Raw genomic sequence first — 17,698 nt, 5'->3', positions numbered from 1 at the left:
CTAGCGCCACCTGCTGGAGCAGAATAAAACACACCTGTGTGTTCAGAATGGGACTAATAAAACACACATTTTTATTATTTTTTTTAAGTTTCTTCAAAAGCCCTGACAAACGTAAGAGTAAATAAATGTTCTGTTTGTGATGTTCTATCAACTCATTGTGACCAATTTTGTTTTTCTCTTAATTTCTTGAAAAATAATTTCTGTAAAGAATGTGGGAGAAACCTTTGATGTTTGTTTTGTTTTTTCTGGAGCAGCTCCGAGAAGAAAACAAAAAGTGTTGTGAAGGTGCTGATTTAGAAATTGTCTCATGTAATGCTTGGTGCGGCCACCAGACGCTCTTGTTTTCTTCACTCACTGAGGTCTGATGGGCTAAAATACAGTTTACTAAATGTAATATTCTATGTATAATAGACATATATATACACTCACCTACAGGACTATTAGGAACACCATACTAATACAGTGTTTGAGCCCCTTCTACCTTCAGAACTGCCTTAAATCTACGTGGCATTGATTCAACAAGGTGCTGAAAGCATTCTTCAGAAATGTTGCCTCACATTGATAGGATAGCTTCTTGTAGTTGGAGATTTGTGGGATGGAGCCATGTGTGGTGTTGTGGGATTTTATCAGAGACTTAAAGAGAAAACACTTCTGGATTCAGCCAGCAAAGTTTAAGTTTTATTACAATAAGAAGAAACAAATAATGAAGCATAAACATCATTGCTAAGATCTAGAACAACACTTAGTAGCAGAGTAAACTGTAATCTATGTGAAACAAACTCATCTCATTAAAATAAAGGATAGAAAATAAAAATAGGTAAAAACAACGATTAAAAGAAATCTCCACCATCCTGTAACTGCTGCTTTACCCAGAAGGACAACAGAACACACTCATAACACCTGAATGATGGAGGACACCAACAGGTCTGCAGAGAACATTTAATGTTCAAATGATTCAAAAATAAAACCATCATAACAGCCCTAGACAGATGAAGACACGAGACATTATGTATGAAAGACCATCATGTCTCCTGTCAAGTGTTGATGATCCAACAGCGGACTGAACCAGAACCGCTCTGAACTCTGTCATTTACCATCTAAACACACTTCCATCTCTTCCACTTTCACAGACACTTTTTAGAGATGTGAATCTTACAACAACTCACGATTCAATTCTGAATCAATTCTCAAAGTGTCAGTGTAGACTAGAACGTGTGTGTGTGTGTGTGTGTGTGTGTGTGTGTGTGTGTGTGTGTGTGTGTGTGTGTGTGTGTGTGTGTGTGAAGAAGCAGGGAAACGAGATGTGTCAGTTTATGTGAAACATTTTAAATTAATAAACAGCTTTTATACCATCCAGTAGCACGTGTTCACATAGACCAGTTACATGTATCACTGATCAGACACTATTAGTCTTAACAAGAGTGAATTATGCACGGTGCAGTCAGCATGAAGCAACGCTCAAACATATAAAACATAATGGAACTTCCTGCTTGACTCATAAAAGTACACAGGACAATAATAAAAGTTAGTCTGTCGTATTTCAGCAGGTTGCAGCGTAGGAGCACAGCTAGCGCTCCAGTGATGATGCCTTCAAGAATGCTCTGAAATATAAACATCCTCAGGACAAATACTGTCATCATTTAGACTCAGGGTAAAAGCAAGGTCTAGAGTGTGCCCCCTGGTGTGTGTGGGACCAGAAACATGCTGGGTAAAGCTGAAGGAGTCCATAAGGCTGGAGAAATTCATGGCAAAGTGATCAGAGGGATCATCAACATGGATGTTAAAGTCACCAACAATCGCCAGTCTGGACAGCTTCACAGTGGAGGATAGAAAGTCACTAAACTCCTGAAGGAAAGAACTGTTTGGACCAGGTGGACGATAGACCACGGCACAGTAGAACGGGTCCTTCCGCCCGACTTTAATCAGCTGCAGTTCAAAGGAAGCAAAGTGACCAGAGGTTGTAGAGCTACATGGAAGATGGTCTCTGAAAACAACAGCTAGGCCTCCACCACGACCAGAACCCCGGGGCTGGCTAAGAAAAGAATAACCACTCGGGCAGAGTTCAATCAGACCAGAATAATCAGATATTTGCTGCCAAACTTCAGTCAGAAACAGAAAATCCAGGTTTTTAGAGAGAATTAGATCATTGAGCAGGAAGGACTTATTGTTCACACAGCCGGTATTAAATAGAGCCATGCTGAGTGAGGTGGAGGAATCAGAAGCTACACAAACAGCTGGAGTTAGTGGACGTAAATTAGCAGGGTTAGATCCACGGTGTTTATAAAAACCACTTATGGAGGGAACAGGAGGGGAAACCACTGAAAAATGAGGATAAGCCGACCTTAAAAAACTTGGACGGAGAAATCGCGCCGCAACGCGACCTGGCGGGAATGCGAAAGTGGCGCTCAGGTCACCAAACAAAAGAAGAGAAGCCAGAAGATCACCCCGATGTTTACTAGATAAACCACGCTTTAAGAAAAGTCTTATTCTCACCTGGATTCCTGCTCGTTTACCTTTTTTCCTCCGACGTTTTCCTGGGACCGGATAAACATAGCTGGAGGCGTGCAGGTTGGGATCATTGTTTAGCTCCGCGCCAGTGCGCCACTCAGGTAAACAAAGAGGGAGGTACGTCCTCGGTGCATCTTGGGCGTACGTGAACGAACGGAAGGATAAAATAGTCTGGTGATCATAGGAGATGGTAGCAGGGACACTACTGAAGAGGATCACAGACAGGAGCAAGGTGGAAAAGAAGAGGTTAGTGGAGAAAAGTTTGAAAAAGTGGCCGGTGACTGCGGCTAAGCCAAGCACAGGCGCCATCTTGTTACCGACCGGAAGAGGAAGTGTTAAAGCTTTAGCTTTACCCAGCATGTTTCTGGCCCCACACACACCAGGGGGCACACTCTGGACCTTGTTTTTACCCTGAGTCTAAAAGCTGACAGTGTTTGTCCTGAGGACGTTTATATTTCAGATCACCATTGCATTTTCTTGAACTTGAACTTCTTTAACGGCCGCAGGAACAGAAAGCCTCAGCAACTAGCTAATGGAGTAGCGCTCTCATGGCCGGAAACAGCATAGGAGAAGAGCACGGAAGTCCCTGCATCGAGTTGCCAGGCTTGAGCTGGAGGAATGGAGACAGCAGTTGAGTGTTGGTTCTGAGCAGAATTCGGGCCAACTAGACACCTGAATGATGGATAGCCCGGCCGGTTACTGTGGTCTCGAAAGCGCTGCAATATTGCGGTTCACACAGCACGTCCGAGCTGACTGAACCGGCGTCTGCTAGCCGGGGTCCGGGAAGCATAGACAAAGCAGCAGAGCACAGATTCGAGTCACACGCTTCAGCAGTCCTACTGTCAGCAGAAGCAGCTGCAGAACACTGGGCACAGCGAAGAGCTGCGTCACAATCCATGTTTGGAGGTGGAAGTAGCACACCAAACAACCAGCTTCAGTAAAAGGTGAAGCTAAGTAAGGCTCCTAATGTTGTTCCAGTAAGCCAGAGCTGCTGGAAGCCGAGTAATAGCTGGATAGGAGCAGCGAAACTGGACAGTGCCGTGTTGGCCAATAAGCCATTCGACTTATGCAGCACAGGCGCGGGAACAAAAAGCCTAGCAACTAGCTAATGAAATAGCGGAACGGCGTAGAAGAGCACGGGAGTCCAGGCCTCGGTCCCGCCAGGGAGCGTGGGGGCCTGCTTCCACAATTAAGTAAATAAACTTAAATAAACTTCTTTCTCTATGTATTAATTCATGCACTTAAATATTAATGTTCTGATTTTATTGAACAACTTGTTCTGTAAGTTCATTTACTATTGTGATCAAAAACATTTAATCTCAACTCTTGAGGCTGCTCTGTAAATAGTTTTCAAGTAAACATTACACATAGCAACTTCTGATCAATTCATATCAATTTCAGACTTAAAGTAATGTATTGATGTAAACCACACCCACTTCCGATTAAATTAAACCCACTTCCGGGTTAGGGTACAGATAATTTAGATGGTTGAACAGATACAGGTGTACTTGCTCATCCCTAATTTGAACTATTTGTGTAAAACTGACAATTGAACCATGCATCCGTTTTATACATTAGGTTACTATAAATTTTTTATTATTTTAATCCTCGTCTCCTACGTGTATTATTTTTTTCATGACAGTATTGGAACTAACACCGTTGCTATTTTTTAACACTGGCCGTAGACGGTAATTCGGTAATCCTGCCCAAATCTACTCCATAACATCATTTTTTAGAAGGAATTAATCCTGATTTCATCGGAAAGACAGACAGTGTTCTTCACTTTTGTTTGATTGACAGCCCTCACTTGTTTTGCTTCACAATCATAGTTTCTAAATGCTAGGTTCAAACACAAGACGCACGTCTGTAAACAACAGGAAACTGTCTAAATTTGCAGAATGTGTGAAAAGTAATGGAAATGTTGGACTGTCATCTGATCACACTAGCAGGGCCCAATCCTGGAACCACTTGATGAACAACTGAAGAGATCTGTAGTTATATTTATGCAACTCACAAAGTGCAAACCACTGGTAAAAGACAATTATTTGTACACTACACAAACTATTTAAAAGCAGAGTAGACACGCCATGCTACTCTCTCTACTGCAACGCTCCAAAACTCTGATCTAGCTGCTCATCATTGTGTAACGATACAATCAACCAATCAATTAATCAATCAATCAATCAATCCTTTATTAATCCCAGAGGGAAATTAGAGTTTCAGTACAGGCAGTTCAGAGATCAGACATACATGGGCAAGACACATGATAAAAATTGGTGACTGTAGTCATTCGCAACCTGAGTCGTGCTACCTTAATAGAGATGCATTGCGCTGCATCACAATGGAAACAGAGATATAGTGAAATAATTACAGCTTAGTGGCCACAAAATGTGGCTTGCAGGACAGGGAGAGGTGGCTCATGGGCTGGAAGAAACTCTGATCTAGGACAACAACCAGGGGTGCAACACATGGAACTAGGATGTACAAACTACAATCATTTTTGGACTTGTGTTATTACATTAGTTCTTTGTGTCCTTGTGTGGTCTCCCATGTGTCTGGTTAAACTTGTCTTTTGGGAAAACATTTGGTCACAGAGCTCACAGGGAAAAGGCTTCTGTCCTGTGTGGACTCTCATGTGATTATTTAAATTTGTCTGTTGGCTAAATCTTTTTCCACAGAGCTCACAGGGAAAAGGCTTCTGTCCTGTGTGGACTCTCATGTGACTGTTTAAAGTTGACTTCAGGCTAAATCTTTTTCCACAGAGCTCACATGGAAATGGCTTCTCTCCTGTGTGGACTTTCATGTGATCATTTAAAGTTGACTTACGGCTAAATCTTTTTCCACAAAGCTCACAGACAAAAACCTTCTGTCCTGTGTGGACTCTCATGTGACTGTTTAAAGTTGACTTCAGGCGAAATCTTTGACCACAGAGCTCACATGGAAATGGCTTCTCTCCTGTGTGGACTTTCATGTGATCATTTAAAGTTGACTTACGGCTAAATCTTTTTCCACAAAGCTCACAGACAAAAAGCTTCTGTCCTGTATGGACTCTTATGTGTTTGTTTAAATCTCCCTTCAATCTAAATCTTTTTCCACAGAGCTCACAGGGAAAAGGATTCTGTCCTGTGTGGACTCTCATGTGTGTGTTTAAAGTTAACTTACGGCTAAATCTTTTTCCACAAAGCTCACAAACAAAAAGCTTCTGTCCTGTGTGGACTCTCATGTGACTGTTTAAAGTTGACTTCAGGCGAAATCTTTGACCACAGAGCTCACATGGAAATGGCTTCTCTCCTGTGTGGACTCTCATGTGATCATTTAAAGTTAACTTACGGCTAAATCTTTGTCCACAGATCTCACAGGCAAAAGCTTTCTGTCCTGTGTGGACTCTCAAGTGTTTGTTTAATTGGGATTTTACACTAAATATTTTTCCACAGTCGTCACATCTAAATGATTTTAGATCTTTCTGAACTTTCCTATCTGAGTCTAGATGTTGCTTCACTCTAACACTTTTATTATTAATCAAAAAGCCTGAAGAGCATATTGCTGAATGACTTGTCACTCTCACATGTTTCTGGAGAGACCGCTTATGGGGAAATAATTTACCACACTCAGGGCAGCTAAAGGATTTGTTGACTGTCTTAACTTCTGACTGAAAAGACCTGCTCTCATTCCAGTCATTGTTGTTGTCTCCAATTTCAGACCCTGAGTTTGGCAGTTCAGAGTCTAGATTCACATCATCATCATCATCATCATCATCATCATCATCATCTCCACTAACTTCAGTCTCTGAAGAATCAGATGTTTGTTCTTGAGGGTTCAGATCTGGGTTCCTGCTAGTTTCTGCTCCTCCACCAGTTTCTGCTTTAATCTGGTCAGCTGAGCGGCTGGATGGAACATCTCTGTCTTCTATTTGCTGCTGATGAAGTTGTGAGAACAGAGGCTTCTCTTCATCTTCACTTTTTATAGGAACTGCAGTGAAAATAATAGAAGTATATAAAATAAAACAGGCAGTAAAGAACAGTGTAACATACAAAAAGGTCTATTTTTCACCATCTAATTGACACAACATAACCTTTCATGCACCTTTCATGGCAACACCATCTGGAGTCCCAAAACAACCCTTTGCTCACTTATTGTTCCTCACAGCAGACATAAACACTCTCACCCAAAGTCTGATGCAGGAGCCTGGCTGCTGCATTCCTCACACTAAATAAAAAGTGAACCTTATTATTATTATTGTTATTAATATACTTTTTTTTTTTGCACTTCCTTCCAAGACCTCTTGGCCAGGTCATGTTTGTAAATGAGAACATGTTCTTAAACATTTTACCTGGAAAAATAAAGGTTGGGAAAAAAAGGCGGGGGAGGGGCACTGCCTCCTTTGTCATCATGACAAGTAAAATACTAATAATGACTAATATCAAGTAAAAGTGTCCACTGACTGGTCTATACATTAGTTTTCTGTATGATGTCATCTTGTTTGTGGTCAAAATCGCAGAATTTATATGTTTCCTGAAAAATAAATCTGCCCTCTTCCCAAAAAGAAATAAATAATCCAAATTGACCTTTTATTAAATATTTTTTTGTTTTCCACGATACTGTTGAACAGAAGAGAATCGACCATTTTAAGTTATACAGTCAAAGGTTCTAATTAATGTCTAAATAAAAATGCTAGCTCTCGTCTGGGCTAATATATTTGTACATATACAAGTGGTTATTCTTTTCTTAGCCAGCCCCAGGGTTCTGGTTGTGGTGGAGGCCTAGCTGTTGTTTTCAGAGACCATCTTCCATGTAGCTCTACAACCTCTGGTCACTTTGCTTCCTTTGAACTGCAGCTGATTAAAGTCGGGCGTAAGGACCCGTTCTACTGTGCTGTGGTCTATCGTCCACCTGGTCCAAACAGTTCTTTCGTTCAGGAGTTTAGTGACTTTCTATCCTCCACTGTGAAGCTGTCCAGACTGGTGATTGTTGGTGACTTTAACATAGGGCTGGGCGATATGGCAAAAATAGAATATCACGATTTTTCCAATATTTTATCACGATTTCGATTTTATCACGATTTTTTTATCCATGAATAGCATAACTTCAATTGCGTATTAAAGAAGAGAAACATTGAATAAATAGACATTTATTCATATTAGGGATAATCAGCACAGTGCTAACACACTTATATTTTAAACTCACACCAGAGATGATAAAAGCCCTGAGAGAAACAATTACAAAAATCAGTTTTTCTCGTTTTTCAAGTAACTTAACATAAATTAAAATCGTAAACATATTTAAAGTGCAAACATGTCAATTGCAAACGTATTGTGCAAACATTAACTTGTTCAAAATACTATGTAGCTCCCAGTTGCTCATGTAGTGGATAGTTAAGCTCAAATACGGCTCTGATGTGCGGCTGGACCAGAGATCGCTTGTGGTAGCAAAAAACTACGCATTCTGAATATTTTCTGCAACAAGTCTCTAAATAAAGTAAAATTTTCCAGTGCAGATTGGAGACAACCCATAGAAGCACTGATTTGATCTCATTTCAGAGAAAAATAGAACAGGTTAGATGCACCTAATAAATAAAATTACTAACAAACTCAGGATTCTTTCTTTGCTTCCCTGTTCTGGTGCTGAGAATATCACTAATGCGGATCAAAGGAGATACACAGATGAATGCACCTCTTATTATTTGGAGACTACATTTACTGCAGCTGGCAGAGATTGTTTCTATTGATACATGGAGTTTACAGAATCATTTTAAATGTTAATAGGGGAAGACTGCAGGAGGGAGCGGTAAAATACAGAGGTCCCTAAGAAACTTTACGAGTCTGATGAAACCCGCTGGTTTTCCATCAGGCAGTCACGGGGCAGCTCCATCGACCCAGTGACCGAGCTCAGTCGGTACCGACACCGGCTCGGCAGAGGGTGAACGAGCCGAGGCGACGTCGTGCTTTGCTTAAGAAGCGGTGTTATTTTCCTGCTTCAGAAGAAGCGTCCAACGTGTTTTTATGCTTTCTCCGAGACATGTCACGTCGCTAAGTTGTTAGCGCCGCGCGCTAAGGAAACCCTGCGTTCCTCTTCGGAACGAAAACCTCGTTGTCGCTCTCAGCTGCGGCGAAGCCATGTTTGTTCACACACAGGTGAAGGTGAAAACAAGCGGGGCACTAATGTATTACTATGACTCACTCTGATTGGTTAAGGGTCAAACAAAGGTGTGTCATTCGCCTGGGGTAAGTTCCCTTTTCATTCAAAGGCAGAAATTCAACAGCAGAGCTGTGAATCGTGATAAAACGGTCTCTCAAAAATGACAGACCGTCAGATGTGTAGATCGTAAAACGGTCTAAAATCGTCATATCGCCCAGCCCTACTTTAACATCCACGTTGATGATCCCTCTGACCTCTTTGCCATGAATTTCTCCAGCCTCATGGACTCCTTCAGCTTTACCCAGCATGTTTCTGGCCCCACGCACACCAGGGGGCACACTCTGGACCTTGTTTTTACCCTGAGTCTAAATGCTGACAGTGTTTGTCCTGAGGACGTTTATATTTCAGATCACCATTGCATTTTCTTTAACTTGTCAGTTTCTGCGTCCCCACCTCCTGCTCGCCGTATGGTTGGTTCTCGTTTTCTTAATGAGAGCACAGCTAGCAATTTTTCTGCTGCTTTTGATCCACCCTGTTCTTCTGATAATGACCCAGATTTCTTAACTTCTCAGTTTAACGAGCACTGCCTCTCCATTCTGGACAACATCTGTCCTGTCAGAACCAGATCAGTTCCTGCAGTGAACCCTACTCCCTGGTTTAATGACAGCCTTCGTAGCCTGAAGCGCCAATGCAGAAAAATTGAGCTTTTGTGGAAGAAAACCCATCTCCACGTCCATCTGCTGCACCTAAAGGATCTTCTGACATCCTTTAACTCTGCAGTCAGAGACGCTAGGGTTTCCTATTTCTCCAACCTGGTGTCCCAGAGCAAAGGGAACCCCAAGGTGCTGTTTAACACCATCAGCAGCATCGTGTCTCCTGCCTCTCCTACAGCCTCCATCCACTCTGTTGCAGACTGTGAGAACTTTCTGTCTTTCTTTGTGGACAAAGTCAGTAAGGTTAGATCTAGCATCTCTCCTTCAGCCTTATTGCTGCCTCTCCCGACTCCAACCAGGCCCATCATCCTAGATAGCTTTGCTCCTGTTTCTTTGCCTGAGTTAACCAAACTAGTTAACTCTATGAAGACCTCTGCATGCCCCCTCCACATCTTACCCTCATCTTTGTTTAAAAGTGCTTTTCAGTCCATCGGTCCCAGCGTGCTTTCTATAATTAATGCTTCTCTGGTTTCTGGTCAGGACCCTGCTTACTTTAAGAATGCTGTAATCCACCCGCTTCTTACAAAAACGAGTCTTGACCCCTCTCTCCATAGCAGCTTCAGACCCATCTCTAAACTTCCGTTCATCTCCAAGATCTTGGAAAAGGTTGTGGCTAAACAACTCACAGCTGCTCTTGATGAACAGAACATCTATGATAGCTTCCAGTCAGGTTTTCGTAGAGCTCATTCTACTGAAACAGCTCTTCTTAGGGTCTCTAATGACCTTCTGACTCACAGTGATGCAGGGTAGGGCTGGGCGATATGACGATTTTAGACCGTTTTACGATCTACACATCTGACGGTCTGTCATTTTTGAGAGACCGTTTTATCACGATTCACAGCTCTGCTGTTGAATTTCTGCCTCTGAATGAAAAGGGAACTTACCTCAGGCGAATGACACGCCTTTGTTTGACCCTTAACCAATCAGAGTGAGTCATAGTAATATATTAGTGCCCCGCAGTGAACAAACGTGGCTTCGGCCGCGGCTGAGAGCGACAACAAGGTTTTCGTTCCGAAGAGGAACGCAGGGTTTCCTTAGCGCGCGGCGCTAATAACTTAGCGAGGTGACATGTCTCGGAGAAAGCGTAAAAACACGTTGGACGCTTCTTCTGAAGCAGGAAAATAACACCGCTTCTTAAGCAAAGCACGACGTCGCCTCGGCTCGTTCACCCTCTGCCGAGCCGGTGTCGGTACCGGACTGAGCTCGGTCACTGGGTCGCTGGAGCTGTTCCGTGACTGCCTGATGGAAAACCAGCGGGTTTCATCAGACTCGTAGTTTCTTGTTTATGCTGGGACCCCCTGTATTTTACCGCTCCTCCTGCAGTCTTCCCCTATTAACATTTAAAATGATTCTGTAAATCCGTGTATCAATAGAAACAATCTCTGCCAGCTGCAGTAAATGTAGTGTCCAAATAATAAGAGGTGCACTCATCTGTGTATCTCCTTTGATCCGCATTAGTGATGTTTTCAGCACCAGAACAGTGAAGTAAAGAAAGAATCCTGAGTTTGTTAGTAATTTTATTTATTAGGTGCATCTAACCTGTTCTATTTATCTCTGAAATGAGATCAAATCAGTGCTTCTATGGGTTGTCTCCAATCTGCACTGGAAAATTTTACTTTATTTAGAGACTTGTTGCAGAAAATATTCAGAATGCGCAGTTTTTTGCTACCACAAGCGATCTCTGGTCCAGACGCACATCAGAGCCGTATTTGAGCTTAACTATCCACTACATGAGCAACTGGGAGCTACATAGTATTTTGAACAAGTTAATGTTTGCACAATACGTTTGCAATTGACATGTTTGCACTTTAAATATGTTTACGATTTTAATTTATGTTAAGTTACTTGAAAAACGAGAAAAACTGATTTTTGTAATTGTTTCTCTCAGGGCTTTTATCATCTCTGGTGTGAGTTTAAAATATAAGTGTGTTAGCACTGTGCTGATTATCCCTAATATGAATAAATGTCTATTTATTCAATGTTTCTCTTCTTTAATACGCAATTGAAGTTATGCTATTCATGGATAAAAAATCGTGATAAAATCGAAATCGTGATAAAATATTGGAAAAATCGTGATATTCTATTTTTGCCATATCGCCCAGCCCTAATGCAGGGGACTGTTCTGTTCTGGTCCTGTTGGACCTGACTGCAGCCTTTGACACAGTTGGCCATCACCTGCTGCTGGAGAGGCTGAGAGACTGGGTAGGCCTCTCAGGAACTGCTCTGGAGTGGTTCTCGTCTTATCTCTCTGAGCGCTCCTTTTCTGTGGCCGTCTCCAAGTTTAGGTCCTCCACCACCTCTCTTACCCATGGTGTCCCACAAGGTTCTGTGCTGGGGCCTCTGCTCTTCCTCCTCTATCTGCTTCCTCTTCAGCACATCCTGAGCTCCTTCAAAGGAATCTCCTACCATCTTTATGCAGATGACATCCAACTGTAAATCTCCTTTAAGCCCCATGAGATGTCTAAGCTGCAGCTGTTACACACCTGCTTAGACTATCAAAACCTGGATGGTGGGAGCTTTCTTCAGCTGAATGAAGATAAGACTGAGATCGTCATCTGTGCCCCAGACAAGCTGGTTCCCAAAGTCAGAGACTCTCTTGGTCAGCTTGCTTCCCACACCAAACCTTCTGTCAGGAATCTTGGCGTGACCTTTGACCCAGCTCTCACCCTGGATTCTCATGTCAGTTCTCTTGTTCGCTCTTCCTTCTTCCATCTCAGGAACGTTGCTAAGCTGAGTCCCATTCTGTCTCGCTCTGAACTTGAGACAGTTCTCCACACCTTCATCTCCTCACTTTTACCCCAAGATTCCACTACCTCCGCTCCGCCCCCGCTCGCTTCCAAACTCAATTTTTACTGGTACCCGCTCTACAACGGCTCCGCTCCGGTGCGGAGACCTGAGGTGCGTAAACAGGCATGCGTGGGATTTTCGAGATCTTGCGATACAGTCCGAGCAATGAACGCGGAAGTTAGATCCAAACACCCGTTGTGTGGGAGAAGCATCGGCATGAACTGTTTAATCTGCCCATCATTTGTGTTGAGATATCAGCAGTGTTTGGATCAACAAAGGGTGACTACTTTGATAGTGGAAACTATTTATGGCTTATTTTTGTGCATTTAAAGTTCAGCCGCCATTGATAGTTGATAAAAGTTGTTAAACCTGTGCATCTGAAACAAAAAACGCTTTTTGTTTATCGATTTATTGTGAAATAACGGAAGTTGTGCTTGCTCCCTTTCCTGTTGGGCGGTTGTGATTCCTGTCCATTGACTGCGGAGGTGCTCCGGCGTCCGGCGAAAATAGAATCGATCCTATTTTTGCTGGATGGCTGAACGGCGGGTGGCGCACTGCGCTGCACGGCCGCAGTAGTGGAACAGCTCTGATTGACTACAACGGGACCGAATTTGCTGCGGAGTTCGTGCCGGAGCGCAGCGCAGGTAGTGGAATTTTGGGGTTAGACTACTGTAACTCTCTTTTCACGTGTCTGAGCAGAACCTCCCTGAACCGTCTACAGGTGGTTCAGAATGCCTGTGCTCTGCTTCTGACCAAGTCCTCCAAACACACCCACATCACCCCGCTTCTCCTCCAGCTTCACTGGCTGCCAGTCAACTTCAGGGTTCATTTCAACATCCTGGTTCTGGTCTATAGGGCCTTACATGGACAAGCACCATCTTACATTGGTGATCTTCTCAGTCCCTACACCCCCAACAGGTCCCTGAGGTCCAGTGGTCAAAGCCTACTGGTTGTGCAGCACCAGACTAAAGGTCAAAGGTGACAGATCATTTGCTGCTGTGGCCCCCAGACTCTGGAACTCTCTCCCCCTGAGCCTGAGATCAGTGGACTCAGTGGTCTCCTTCAAAAAGCAGCTGAAGACTCACTTGTTCAAGCTGGCTTTTGTATGACCTTCTTCACCTCTCTCTCTTTATTCTGCTCTCCCCACCTCCCTCTTTCCTATTCACTCTCTCTCACTCCCCCCAGGGAACGGTTCTGACTCCGTTCCTTTTTACCATCTATACTGCGGACTTCTCCTATAACTCTACTCAGTGCTTCTTGCAGAAGTTCTCGGATGATTCTGTGATTGTAGGTCTCATCAAGGATGGGGATGACAAGGAGTACAGGAGACTGACTCAGGATTTTGTGGACTGGTGCCAGTTGAACTATCTACAGATTAATGCCAGCAAAACTAAGGAGCTGGTGGTAGACTTTCGTAGGCATAAGCATTCCTCGCTTCAACCACTGAGCATACAGGGCATGGACATTGAGACTGGACAGTTACAGGTACCTTGGGGTCCATCTGAACAATAAACTGGACTGGACTCATAATTCAGATGACCTGTACAGAAAAGGGCAGAGTAGGCTGTACCTACTACGGAGACTGAGGTCATTTTGAGTTGTGGGCCCTCTCCTGAAGACCTTTTATGACTCTGTGGTGGCCTCGGCCATCTTTTATGGTGTGGTCTGCTGGGGCGCAAGCATCTCTGCGGGGGATAGGAAGAGACTGAACAGACTGATCCGCAGGGCCAGTTCTGTTCTAGGATGCCCCCTGGACCCTGTGGAGGTGGTGAGTGACAGGAGAATGACAGCTAAACTGTCATCCATGTTGGATAATATCTCCCATCCCATGCAGGTGACTTTGACAGCTATGAGCAGCTCCTTTAGTGGGAGACTGCGGCACCCGAGGTGTGGGACTGAGAGATTCCATAGGTCTTTCCTCCCCACTCCTGTCAGACTTTACAACAAATCTGTTGGATGAAGTGTACTCTGTATTTCTAGCTGTATCTAGTATGGTTATTATTTTTTAACCCGTTCTTAAGGTATAAACTGTCTATTGTATTGACTTTATTTTATCTCATTGCAATCGATCTTATTGTATTTTAGTGTTTTTCTCCCTCTGCTGCATAACTTTTACTTTTACTTTGCTTTTACTTGGCTGTAAACGAAACAAATTTCCCACTTGTGGGACTGATAAAGGTCATCTTATCTTATCTTATTAACATTTTTTCTTTTAAATCCCAATTGCATATTTTTGCTCATTTTAAATATATTTTTAAACATTTTCTAAATGCTTTTTTATATTTTAATATTTTTTTGTTTGTTTTTGTGAAGCGCCTCGTGATTTTTATCTTGAGAGGCGCTATAGAAATGATATTTTCTTCTTCTTCATATGAGACGTGCAGGTGCCTCCCCAGTCATGATTCTGAATGCCCAGTTTGCACACATTACAAGTGTGTGTTATCACTGTCCGGTTAAGATAAAACATAAAAACATGTTAGCTTAGCTAAGTGGTCATGACTGAAGGAATGAGGTAACTGGTTGAACGCTGACAGAAAGAAGAGATGGAGCTGATTTCTGGTTTCAGGAGCCGATGTTGATGTTTTCTTGTGTTTGTGCATCACTGAAGTCTGTCTGCAGAGACCATCTGTACAGAGATGCTGGATTATGGATGTGGGAGTGCTGATGGTTTGGTGTGCACCAGTACCTGTGTCCATGCTGTCCAGGTCCAGGTGGTGAAGAACACACGATGAATCAGTCCCAGATCCTGAAGTGGTAGCAGGTTTTCTTTAGCCGTGTTTAGCTAACAGCTGCAATAGAAACAAAGCAGGAGAGCTGATTAGGATTCGGGGCGTTTCCGTCGGAGAGTGTGAGCAGGATGGATCAGAGAGCGAGCAGCGATCCTGCATCATGACCAACTCAGATGAGCGAGTCTGATAGAGGGAACCTCTTCAATCTGATGAAAGCAGCAAAACGAGCGCGTTTCTCAGAGAGGCCAAAGGAACAGCAGCAGATCCAGAGGGCAGGAAGTCTAGAGAAAAGCTTTTCTCACCCACAACCTGATTCTGGAGCTCCGATTGTCACGAAGACCGCAGAATATCTTCTCTGGTTCTGGAAAGAACTCCACCAAGTTGTTGAGGAGGAGAAGAAAGTTTCCACAGCCTGGTGAGAAGATTTCTGCAGCAGCAGCAGTTAGTCGCTTTAGCTGATCAACTCTCCCAGAGACTGAAGTGAACACATTTTTACTGCAGAGCCTCAAATATTCTCCTCACACACCAGAACAACAACAAGCTAGCTCTGCTAGCAGCTTCCGGTTTCTGCTTTCTCGGGTGGTCGGTGACCAGCGTAAAGGTGCACTAGCGCCACCTGCTGGAGCAGAATAAAACACACCTGTGTGTTCAGAATGGGACTAATAAAACACACATTATTATTTTTTTTTTTTACCAGTTTTTTCAAAAGCCCTGACAAACGTAAGAGTAAATAAATGTTGTGTTTGTGATGTTCTATAAACTCATTGTGACCTATTTTATTTTTCTCTTGATTTCTTGACCTATAAACAAACCGAGAAGTATTTTCAGAAAAACATTTTCTGTAAAGAATGTGGGAGAAACCTTTGATGTTTGTTTTGTTTTTTCTGAAGCAGCTCCGAGAAGAAAACAAAAAGTGTTGTGAAGGTGCTGATTTAGAAATTATCTCATGTAATGCTTGGTGCGGCCACCAGACGCTCTTGTTTTCTTCACTCAATGAGGTCTGATGGGCAAAAATACAGTTTGCTAAATGTAATATTCTATGTATAATAGACATATACATATACACTCACCTACAGGACTATTAGGAACACCATACTAATGCGGTGTAGCGTGGATAATCTACATAACCAGGATTTAACGCTGTCGCTATTCAGCTGTTAGATTCTGAGAAAGATCAACAAATTAGCATATGAAGCTTATATCATGTATAAATATCCATGATATTTTTAGAATCGATAGGAGTTCATACACCAACGGGCTAGATCTACATTTAATCCAAAGATTATTATTTAATTTAATATATTTAAATTAATAGCAAAAGTTTATTTATTAGATCAGAAGACTTAAAGGAATCTTTGCTTGTTCAATTACCAAATATACACCATTCTGTGTTTCATTTCAAGAAGAGTCAGGTTTAAAAAGTTAAGAATTTATTACTAACAATTTAAAGATGACATTTTAAATGACAATTTATAACAGCTTCGATATTAAAACTTGGTATTAAAAGCAACCTGCGTCTGAATGGAAACTAAAATGAAATGTGTGCAGTGTTTCCCCTAGGAATTTTTCCAGCTGTGGTGGACGTGGTGTTGGCGGGGCGGGGGGGACTGATACTTTTTGGGTCGCAGTTGCTCGCTGCGCCGCTTCAACAGTGCGATACCCTCATGAGGAACGAGATAAATATCGAACACTCCAGAAGTCCGTGCGAGCTCACGATTGCTGATCGGTAGCTGGTCACGTGGTGTTAATCGCCTCTCGTAACCCCCTGTACACTGCACGACGCTCAACGCTAAACTCGCCCCGATCTTGTGGATTCTCGCACGAGTGGAAAATCAGCTCAAAAAAGTGAAAAAGTCACACAGTGTCCGCCCGGCTTTACTGTCTGTGTGTGTGCGTTGATGCCTGGGCCTAGCTGACTGAGCTCCCGGCTGCAGTTTTGTGTGTAGGGAGGGGCGGGCGCTCTATCTGACTGGCCAATCACAGAGCTTGAAGACAGTCAGTTACCCAATGAGGATTTCATTCAACGCGATTACAGATATTTACGAGTTTTACACTCGTTTCTTGCTCGTACTCGTCAAAAATGCTTTATCCGTACGCTCATAGCTGTAACCACCCTGCCCTGCCTCCTCCTCCTTGCTACCTGCCGGCTGTGATCACAAGCAACAACACAGTAGTTCCCGCTGCTTCTTCGGGAAACGGCGCAAAAAAAAACATCAATAAAACTTGGGATGTTGTAGGCGTGGCGGTGGGATTTCAGCCGTGGCGGGCCACCACAGCTACGCCTATGTAAGGGAAACCCTGGTGTGTGTTTGGATGCGTGGATGGAATCTCAGAAGGTTTCTTTCAGAGAGAGAAAACGCGTTCTGGGTGAAAGAGATAACAGCATACGGACGCAATCTGTCGGAAGTGTCTACCTCACCCATTTAGGAGACCCTCTTCTGGATCCGAGATGTCAGGTGGGATGACGAACCCCAAGCACGAGGTGGGTAGAGGAACCTTGGTGCGACCAAATCAGTCCTGAGATGTCTCCGGGTCACAACGACTGATGAAACTGGTTGCGTCTCAAAAAATCAATAACTCTTAAGGAGTTTTGCGTCAGCTGGTGGCAGGTGGCGTTTATTCGGAGCAATTCTATCAGCGTGACAGTCTTTCTACCATGCTGCTCTGTTTACAACTCACTCGCAGGGACCGACGACATAACGCTCTTGTGCATGCGCAGCTATCTTGGCAAGTTCTCGTTATGAAGAACAGGTACCTTAACGAGGCACCGTTTGAAATGACGTGAATCGGTGCTCGGTCGGTACTATGGAATTCGGTCGGTACCAT

At 43.3% G+C, this 17,698-nt stretch overlaps 1 protein-coding gene across 2 annotated transcripts in view; it reads right to left on the bottom strand.

Moving 5' to 3' along the window:
• LOC107396901 (gastrula zinc finger protein XlCGF57.1) overlaps nt 1-17,698 on the bottom strand; it is a 68,236-nt gene that overhangs the window by 35,940 nt on the left and 14,598 nt on the right. Inside the window, exons 1-2 of one of the 2 annotated variants that reach the window (XM_070548255.1) lie at nt 14,830-14,938; nt 4,683-6,477 (exon numbers count right to left, since the gene is read on the bottom strand). In XM_070548255.1, coding sequence (XP_070404356.1) covers nt 5,003-6,477; nt 14,830-14,839 — 1,485 coding nt within the window. In that variant the 5' untranslated portion in view covers nt 14,840-14,938 and the 3' untranslated portion in view covers nt 4,683-5,002. Of the gene's footprint in view, nt 1-4,682; nt 6,478-14,829; nt 14,939-17,698 lie in introns of those variants that run through there. The other variant, XR_011519130.1, reaches the window with a different exon arrangement.

Source organism: Nothobranchius furzeri, chromosome 2 (genome assembly GCF_043380555.1).
Source record: "Nothobranchius furzeri strain GRZ-AD chromosome 2, NfurGRZ-RIMD1, whole genome shotgun sequence".
In the NCBI taxonomy this organism is placed as follows: Eukaryota; Metazoa; Chordata; class Actinopteri; order Cyprinodontiformes; family Nothobranchiidae; genus Nothobranchius; species Nothobranchius furzeri.
Note: the sequence above shows the minus strand (reverse complement) of the source record. Positions and strands in the feature narration are given on the sequence as shown.